The 10,000-nt window shown below is 39.8% G+C and overlaps 1 protein-coding gene across 8 annotated transcripts in view; it reads left to right on the top strand.

Moving 5' to 3' along the window:
• LOC123518229 (phenoloxidase 3-like) overlaps positions 1-4,814 on the top strand; it is a 57,060-nt gene extending 52,246 nt beyond the window's left edge. For all 8 annotated transcript variants that reach the window (XM_045278949.1, XM_045278942.1, XM_045278945.1 and 5 more), the window contains 4 exons: positions 1,080-1,218; positions 2,125-2,235; positions 2,534-2,664; positions 4,095-4,814. In XM_045278949.1, coding sequence (XP_045134884.1) covers positions 1,080-1,218; positions 2,125-2,235; positions 2,534-2,664; positions 4,095-4,322 — 609 coding nt within the window. In that variant the 3' untranslated portion in view covers positions 4,323-4,814. The remainder of the gene's footprint in view (positions 1-1,079; positions 1,219-2,124; positions 2,236-2,533; positions 2,665-4,094) is intronic.
• Positions 4,815-10,000: the final 5,186 nt, after the last annotated feature.

The raw sequence follows: 10,000 nt of genomic DNA, 5'->3' as shown, positions 1-10,000 counted from the left end.
ATGTGGAGTGTTTGAAGGGATCAATTATAAGAGCACAGAATGGTTTATTCACAGAGGAAGGTAGAGTAGCAATGATCGTAGTTTTATATTCTTTGTACATTGGGGTGAAAGCAGAGTAGCACATCACTTTTACTAAGGTGGGATACCTCCACATGGCTTCACTGGAGAGGGTCTTTGCAGCTTGCCCACTGCTGCAAGAGCATTTGCTTCAGGAGCCTGAATGAATCCCCACCTATGCTTGTGCATCTTATTGCCCAGAACTCTCAAGTTTCTCAGCCTTGGCAACAAAGATGGTAAATACTGATGCCTGTGATGCTGTTGTCCACTACTCCCCCACCTGTCTGATATTTGGTTACTCCTGTGCCTCCTGTGCAGGTTGCAGACTCAATGAGCAGCATGCCCACCTGGCAGAATACCATGATGTCCTCACATGGAAGATCCTTGCCAGGCCAGAGATCATGTGGGATCCCATTGAGTATAGCCTGATGGCCACTTTTTTTAATGGCACCACACTGAGATAGCACCTGGCCCCCTAATTAAAGTCTCTTTCACCCGAGAATACTGGTGCCAATCACTGGCGTCCAGCATGGCTTACCTCCCATAGTTTTCAATGGAGCCTTTTGCATAATGCCACCATGGTCGCCTGAGGGCAGACCTGGCCACCAAACTGCAAGAGCTAAACCAGTCACACGAGACTATTTTATTCTTCAAGGCCAGAATTAAGAGACTATGGGAAAATGTTACATGTAAATGATGTAATGGAATAGGAGTATGGAGTAAAGAGGGCATTAGAGCATGTAATGACAGGGAAGAATGGAGGTTCTGTTATGATCGTTTCTCTGGTGGAGATTTTAGGTATTGGTGTTATGTAGAAATAGATAAATAATGAGCGGTTTTATTAGATAAAGGACATTGATAGTAGTATATTACCCATGACCTGTAAGTACCCAAGGACTATGAAGATTTGTGAATCTTATACCTCCTCAAACATCACTTTAAGTTTTCCTCCATCTGTCTGACAGTTTTGTTCCAAGGAACAATTCATACATGTGATCTCACACCCTCTGACACAATTGCAGGTGATCAACAGCAGCAGTTTACCAAAGGAAGTGACAGTGAGGATCTTCATGGCACCCAAACTTAATGAAAAAGGAGCTGAGATGAACTTCATGGAACAGCGCCTCCTCTGGGCTGAGATGGACCGCTTTACCCACAATTGTGAGTCTTGTTGAGAGAGGAAGGAACAAGACTGTAGGAGATGGGAGACATTAGCTATGACCTGATTGCCCTGTAAGGCAACCAGATGTCTTTAAGTGGAGAGGCAGTGAGGAAGAATGATGGATGGAGTTGTGGAAGGGAGGAGAGTAAATTACAATAGAATGGCTTCATATTTATAAGGTCTTAATGTTCCTTGCAGATATGCTTTGAAGGTTGTAACGTGGCTATATAGCTGGGCTTGTGCTTTGTTACCAACATTTATGTGTGAAATGTGACAGCATTATTATAGCAGCTTGACTGCATTGTGTTCTGGGTGTTTTGGCATATCAAGTCTGTTATAGTGCTTTTTTAAATTTCCTGATAATCCACCAAAACATCCTCCCCTCTTGTCTTGTAAGAGCAGAGAAGGAAAGACCCCTTGAGTTCATTCATCCACTAGTCCAGTCAAGCTGCACTGCCCCTGGTGGCTGTTCCTCAACAGAAAATATACTTCTTGCTTCTGTGTTGGTTAAAAATCCACTAGCCTCAGTTTGAATTCTAGCTGGGGTAGTCAGTGCTGTTCATCCTTTCTTTGGATCTGTTGATAAATGGGCTCTTGGGGAAGTATGAGGAAACCCAGACATAAAAGTGGCCCTTTGTCCCAAGGTAATAGATATCATCCACCACAGGCTTTAAGGCCAGTGAGATGAAGATGAGCACTGAGGCTACAAACAGCTATAGCATATCCCTGTAACTCTTAATCCTTACATGTATTTCTTAGGAGCAGTTGACAGGACAGTGGACTCGGTAACATAGTTTCAGGTATGTGATGTAGTGACTGGTAGAACAAAGCAAGAGCAACTTTAAATGTGACAAGTCTAGTACTTTAATGCCTTTATATCTCTCATTATTATTATTTCCTCACAGTGAAGCCTGGCCCAAACCACATTCTGCGTTCCTCCACCTCCTCGTCCATCACAAACTTGAATGACTTCACCTTCCGTGACCTGGAGAAGCAGCCGAACCCAGACAACCTAGGTGAGTGAACATCAGCACAGCACAGTGATTAGTGAGTGACATCTGCATGGATGAAATAGCACAATTATGGACACAGTGTATCATGACTATAACAACCCATATTTTACTTATTATGTAATATTCTTACTTTTAAATTTGAATTATGCTAGAATTAAGGTTAAAAGGTCATTTGATCCACATTCATTGTATGTATGATCCTAAAGACTAAAAATACATCTTAGACGTAATAAAGCCATTCATTAAATGAAGTTCAAGAAAGTAGAAATTACTGAGATTGCATTTGGCTTGCACTTTACAGTTGCCCCTGAAAACACCCTCTTTAACTTCTGTGGGTGTGGCTGGCCCCAACACATGCTGCTGCCACGTGGGAAGCAGGAGGGAATGTCCTTTGAACTCTTTGTGATGGTCACTGATTGGAATCAGGACAAGGTATGTGCTTGTGTGCTTACATTCATATCAACACAGTAAATATGATGTTAGAATTAGTAGTCATAGTGATATTAGTGCATTTACCTAGTTGTATTGTACAGGGTTTGAGCAGGGCTTATAGTGTCCTGTCTCCATATCTCCATTTAACAAATTTTTCCTTAAAGTTATGCACATTATGTGCTGTAACAACTTCATTATCCAATGCATTCCATTTTTCCACCGTTCTGTGTGGAAAACTATTTTCCAATATCCTTCACACACTGCCTCATCCTGATCTTTTCATGTCCTCTTGTCCTTCCATCTTCTGTCAACAGCACCAGGTCTTCTTTGTCTATCTTTTCAATATCATTGACTATCTTATACATTGCTATTAGGTCCCCACGTTCTCTTCTATCTTGTAAGGTTGGCAGTCCCATTTCCTTCAGTCGTTCTTCATATGTGAGGTCCATTAATTCCAGCACCATCTTTGTAGCAATCTTCTGTATCCTTTTTAGAGCTCGGAGACCACACCACTGCTGCATATTCCAGCCTTGGACGTATCATGCTTGTGATGATTTTTTTTCATCATATCTTTGTCCATGTAATGAAATGCCACTCTTATATTAGTCAACATTTTATATGATAGTCCAAATATCTTGCTTATGTGTTTATCAGGACTCAGATTTTCTTGTATGATCACTCCAAGATCTTTTTCCTCTTTAGTCTTCATTATTTACTCCTCCCCCATCAAATGGTTCCATGCTGGTCTTCTCTTACTCTTTCCTAATTCCATTCACATCTTCACTTGTTGAGTTTTTAGGTAGCATTCAGTTGACACTTGCTTTTGTTCATAGCTATGAATTGCAGTAAAATGTGCAACATTATCATAACGGAAATCAAGGTGGCAAATAACTACTTCTTTACTTGGGTGATATTTTCTAGCAAAATCCAGAAAATTTTGCCAATCATTAAAAAATTAGCATAGATCAGCACTTAATATTACTTCCTCTACCTTCTCATCCTTTGACAAAGCCTCAATCTCCAACTGCTTTTTGAAATGAGTGCCACTCGCTAGTAGGCTCCCTCAATTGCCTTAGTCACAGCTTGGAACAGACGGTTGCATATTGATACCAGTTTCAAAAATCACTGACTCGTATCCTGAATCATTCATTTGTAGATTGTCATTACTGTTTCACTGTAGTGTTCACCTGGATGTATACATGAACTGTTTTCTTCATATCTATATTTTTATCCAGTCTTTAAAGTAGTAGGTGCTGTTTGCCTTTATCTCCTTCCAAATAAGTACCATTGATTACTGTCTGGAATGACACATATTTCAAAACCAGCTCCTTTCCTCTCCATTATTTCATATTGCTCTCATAATCTGTATAAAAAAAATCCTCATTTATGGTTTAGAATTCCTTAAACAGTCTCTGTTCCACCAACCTCAGGTGGCACAGCCTGATGGTGCCCGTTCCTGTTCTGCTGCTGCATCATTCTGTGGTATTCTGGATGCCCTCTACCCTGATGGCCGGCCCATGGGTTTCCCCTTCGACCGCCGCCCCTTGCCCATGTTACTCAACAGACACGTGGAAAGAACCTCAGATCTGACACGTCTCAGCAATATAGCCATGCAAGATATCACCATCACCTTCACCAATGCTAAGATCACCCAGTAAGGTGGATGGAGTGGTGGTCTGTTGACTCACAGGCCCTGGATGATGTGGTGTTGGCTGATGGTCCTGCTCTTCACCTCTCTGCAAACGTGACAGGTATTTAGTCTTAAAAGAGCACTTGTGGATCTAAAGAGGACTGTGTTGAGAGTTCCAGGGGCAATGTAGGAAATGGTCTGGTAAAAAACATTGATAATGGTAATGACATAATAATGGTTTGAATTACATTTTCTGCAAGTTTTCCCTGCCAGTACATGAAGTTTCTCTCTGAACTCCATACAACAAGCCTGTACTGGGACAAGAAAGTTTTGTTTTAATTGTTGTGTTCAGGTGTTGAGTAAGTAAATGTGAGTTGATTTCTTTATAAGTAATCATAAAAATTGCAACAACTTCCATTTTATGTTTGTATACTTATAGTTCGAAGTTCAATAAAAAAATTTTATTCTCCTATCCTTTAGTACTAACTTTGTTTTATAATGAATAAAACACTTCACTCAACATATGACACTGACATTTTTATCATGAGTGTTTTAATCACTGAAAAGAAAAATATCCTGTTTACCCTTTCACTGGAATTGCTGGATTGTGCCATCAGAAGTGTCTGTGTATTTATCATTACCTAGTTGTGTTTCATGGGAGAGAGTGTTCTGCTCTACATCTTTTATAGTCTGTTCCATCTATGAAGTCCATGCTAGGTGTGGCAGATTCCAGAATTCCCAGGAGTTGCCATTTCAACCATCAATTATCAGATTAAAATTGTCTGCCTATCTGCAAGCCTCCCGTCTCTCTCTCTCTCTCTCTCTCTCTCTCTCTCTCTCTCTCTCTCTCTCTCTCTCTCTCTCTCTCTCTCTCTCTCTCTCTCTCTCTCTCTCTCTCTCTCTCTCTCTCTCTCTCTCTCTCTCTCTCTCTCTCTCTCTCTCTCTCTCTCTCTCTCTCTCTCTCTCTCTCTCTCTCTCTCTCTCTCTCTCTCTCTCTCTCTCTCTCTCTCTCTCTCTCTCTCTCTCCGCTTCTGTTTAGTGATGTGTAGTTCACTAAGAATTAGAGGGAATGTGGAAACCCCAGGTCATTAATGTTACTGTGTACTTACAAGATGTACACAGAGAGGCAAGACTAACCACTAGACAAGCCACACACCCCATCACATCAACGCCCTTCTGCCAGCACCCCATCACACCACAGGCAGCAAAAGCTTATATATTATTATAGCTTTCTTTAATTCCTGTTCCAATAGTATATGATAACTTTTCTATGCTTTCTTTATAAATAGTCTTAGGTCTAGTCTTGAGTGTTCATCATTGTTTCTATATCTGGTGTTATCTTGAACACACTGTCATAGCTAGTGTTTTATAATCATGTCTGTAATAGTAATATATTTTTCCCACCCTTCCATTGACATTTCCTATCTCCTCCCATCAATTACAAACTTGTCTCCTTTTATACATACTTTGTTTAGGGAGAGCTTTGGGTACAAGGGCATTTCTTGGGACTGAAAACATTGGGGGCTTAACCCAGATCCTTATAGGAAAGTCTAGGGAATCCTTCCCCAGAAAAAAAAAAACAGCTCTATTTCTGTGCTTCTTTAGCCTTGTGATGACTTCAAAATGTGTCAAAAGTAAATTACATTATATTGATGGAGGTGTCATCCTGTGTTGAATTCACTGAAAATGCGAAACTACAACTTTTTTACTCTTTAGTGGTTCGTTAATGTACAGTTCTGTTATATTTCTTCTGAAGTTGAATTATCCGTGGGTAAAGAAAAAAAAACCAAGGCTAAAGCCCCAGATGCCCAGGCCAGGCGACGCCACTGCTTGGGTAAATATTAAGAATAGACATTCAGCTCTAATTGCTAATGTTTTTTGGCGTCCAACCACTAGCAAACTTGGAGCTGGTTGGAAAGTGGGAATTTCAGGCAAGGGAAGCTAAAATATGGTCGAATGCCACGCCTCTTGCCACGAAAAATAGTGAGTTATTGCTGCCGTTGTTATGATGGATATAATCTTTTGATACAGCATGCATAGAATACAACAAATTCTTTTTTTTTTTTTCAGTTTTTTTGTCTTGCACTTTTTAATGTAGCTAAATAATTCAGTATTCCCCCTCCACCGTTATAATCTACAGTGTACACCACTGGAAATGCGATTTTTCGCATAGCTTATTGAATTCTAAGAACTTGAGTTCCCAAATGAAATGCACTTATTTTTTTTCCAGCTCTTCCCCAGCAAGTGCGAGGTTGTTGGAAATGCGATGTTTTCTGATGGCGAAGATGAAAACGCTAATAGTACAAAAGAATAGAATGGTTGACAAGGTCATTTTGGTTTGGTCACATATACAATGCCGGGATTTACTGATAAATATAGCCTATAAATATGAAAAAAATAATATCCTTAGACATGGACACTTCTTGAAAATGTTCCTAGATTCGATCCTAGGGTGATAACGTAAACAAATAGCTTCTAGAACGTTAGGAATATGATTTTTGTTTACAATATACTGGATTTTGACAAACTGGTTTATCTCTAAGCTAGTTTTCATTGTAGATTAGTATATTTGGATGTATTTTGTTTCTTTGTGTCATACGAATATTTACATTCCTGGGCGCCATTGTTATACTGAACTGTTTCGTATGATCGTATCTGAGATGTCCGAGGCAGTGCTCGAGCGTGATTCCGGAACCTTGTCTAGCAGTGCCCGTGCGCAGTAACTTCTTCACAACCAAAGAGAAACTGAGGAAAATATCCAATCGAATAGCTTTGTATCTGTAAGTGAAGGTTGACTCTCCGCCTTGAGACAGTTCTCGATCACTTTCGCTATGTCTGGTTGTAGAAAGTCAAGTGAAGTGTCCCAAACATTAGTCGGAGTGCAGTTTTCGTGAAGAACAATTAAAGTGTTAGGCAGTGCACGAAAACTTTCCGTACTGTCTTCACGCTGACGGTATATGTAAATATGATATGCATCCGCATCTACAACCGGAGATATGTATGAAGGCAAAAAAAAATAAATAAAAAAATAATAATAATAATGATAAGCGCAATAGCATCGGCATCACAAAATATTATCGTTTTGAAATTGGCAATCTTGTCCGTAACATCATTGTAGCCAAATCCACATATAACACCAAAACACACACACACACACAACTTCATCGTCCTTAGTTCGAAGACATTACATAGCAGTTCAGTAAAGTTTAGTTTGAAAAGCAGCTAAGAGAGAGAGAGAGAGAGAGAGAGAGTGTGTGTGTGTATTGGTGAGACGGAGAAAAGCTATTAGACTCTTCCACTCATGTTGTGGTTAGTTAGCAATGAGCGGCGTGGTGTGGCTTCAGGAAGCACGCAACTCTGCCCTCGCCTTCTCGCCACAGACAAGGAGAGAAGAGCCAAGAGCCTTTTCATGTATTATTACTTGTTATGATGCAGTGTGCACTGAGTTAGCGAAAGCACACACACACACACACACACACACACACACACACACAGCTAGGTTCATTGCCATTAGTTCGAAGACATTACAGTGCTTGAAATATTTGCCTGTGCAGAGAGAGAGAGAGAGAGAGAGAGATGAGGAAATAAAATAAGCTATAAGACTAGAAAGAATTTTTGATTGTCTATTTTCTTCAGTTATATACACCTTCGTCATTACATTTTATTCCTAACAGACTGTGATAGAATTAATTCGAAGTTTTCAATAGTTTTTATTATTATTAATATTATCATTATTATTATTATTACTAGTGGTAGTTTAATAAGGATTCTGCTTCATCAATAGAAAAAAAAATAATGAAACTACAAGTATAAGAAAGTAAAGTAACGTGCAGCGTTAGGCCTATGCGTAGCATTCCTTGCATCAATATTACCTATTTCCACGCCCTTGGAAGATGTATGAAAATAGCAATATAACATCTCAGTTAGGCATCAGATAAAATTATGATTATGTATTAGGATTCCGGTGTAACTAAAGCTATTTTTGGAAGTTATGATGTTGATATATTCTAATTTTTCGACTTCAGCTACATACATAAATTTGCAGGAAATTTGCTAGCAACATGAAACGAGCTAACCGACAGAAAGCTCTTAGGTAGTAATGTAGATCCAAACACTAAAGTATAAACAATTCGCGGATAAACTAAAATTAAGCATTGTTCTCTCTCGTAACTTAAATACATATTCTTTCAATCAATATTAGAAAATAGATAAAGGAATATAGTATAGTATCTCCCCTCCAGATCCCTCTCTTTATCAAAACCTGACAGGATGAAGCCTGGAGTTCGCATTTGTTGCCTTCGTTGCCTTCGTTCTACATTCTTCGTTTAAACTAGCTGCTAGTGGCACAGTAGCTAAAAAAAACTTGCGCTGCACAGAAATACAACTACAGATATACTGAAAGATTTTAAAAACTTCATCAGTCTTTTACCAGTCAGTGGTGCCTTTGTATGTGCTAGGGCAGTGATTCTCAACCTTTTCTATTCTGTGGCCCCCGACCGATATATAATAATCTCCATGGCGCCATTCAGCATCTGTCATCTTTTTAGTTAGTTATTACTAGTTATGAATTGTGTAATGGTGTCAATATCTACATAGGTATACTACAGTAACATGGTGATTTGGACCGATGAAGTCGATTTTTAAGCTCCCGCTGGAGTGTTGGTGTAAGATACAAATCCAGTTTAATTCAAAGCCATAATTTTCATATTACTCCGTGGCCCCCAGAAAGTATTCCCTGGCTTCCAGGTTGGGAACCACTGCGCTAAACTTTTCAAGGTGACGTTATGATGGAGCTCCAGGAAAAGCTGCAGTAGTAAAAACCAGAGGGATAGTGTTGGGATTTCTGCTCGTGAGGAAACTTGTTTATTGAAGTACATTAAAAAGAAAAGAATATTATAGATAGATAAGAATGTAGAAAATGGAGGTTTAGCAGATCTAGTATTATTTCAAGGGTGTGTTTGTATGTTTCGTACTTGTGTATTTATTGTAGCTGGACCGCCCACGCAGCGAACGAGGACCCCGCACCTCTACTGAAATGGCGGCGAAATACTGGTGTCCCTTAGCAACGAAAAACACCTTGAAGGAGGAAAATTGAATATGGTGCAGTAGAAGGGAAAAGGATGACAAATAGAGAGGATGGAGTGAGAAGTACATCCGTATAGCGGAGGGACCTACAGTTTTACGTGGGTTCCGAACCACGGATAGTAGTAGATTTGGTGAAATGATTGGGGGTTGGGGGATAATGATATAACTTTATTTGCTCAACTGAGGACGCCCTAAATAGTATTATCACATATTTAGATGCAAACTCGCTCTATTTTAGATCTGCTCTAGTGACAAAAGACATCAAAAAAGCTTTTGACACAAGTTTGGCACACAGGATTGAAATACAAAATCTGCAATAACTTCAACCTGCCCCCATTAACCCAAAAAATCCTGTGCGCACCAGCTGAGCCCCACACGCCTCAGGGAAAATGTTTGTTATAATTGGGAGAAAAGGCTAGAGAAAGATGAGAAAAAGGCGTCCGTTATTTGTAGATGGGGTTAGGAGGTTCGTCTGGAGGGTCGAGGAGGGTGGTGTGGGGAAGATGTATGTATGCTGGGGGAAGGTTTTTCAAGAAGTTATATATGTCTGTGTGTCTGTCTGAAAATGTACTTAGTTGTTTGTCTATTCCGTTGTGGAGTGTGATGTTTAATGGCGGGATG

Source organism: Portunus trituberculatus, chromosome 43 (genome assembly GCF_017591435.1).
Source record: "Portunus trituberculatus isolate SZX2019 chromosome 43, ASM1759143v1, whole genome shotgun sequence".
In the NCBI taxonomy this organism is placed as follows: domain Eukaryota; kingdom Metazoa; phylum Arthropoda; class Malacostraca; order Decapoda; family Portunidae; genus Portunus; species Portunus trituberculatus.
This window is presented reverse-complemented; position numbering and strand designations above follow the sequence as displayed.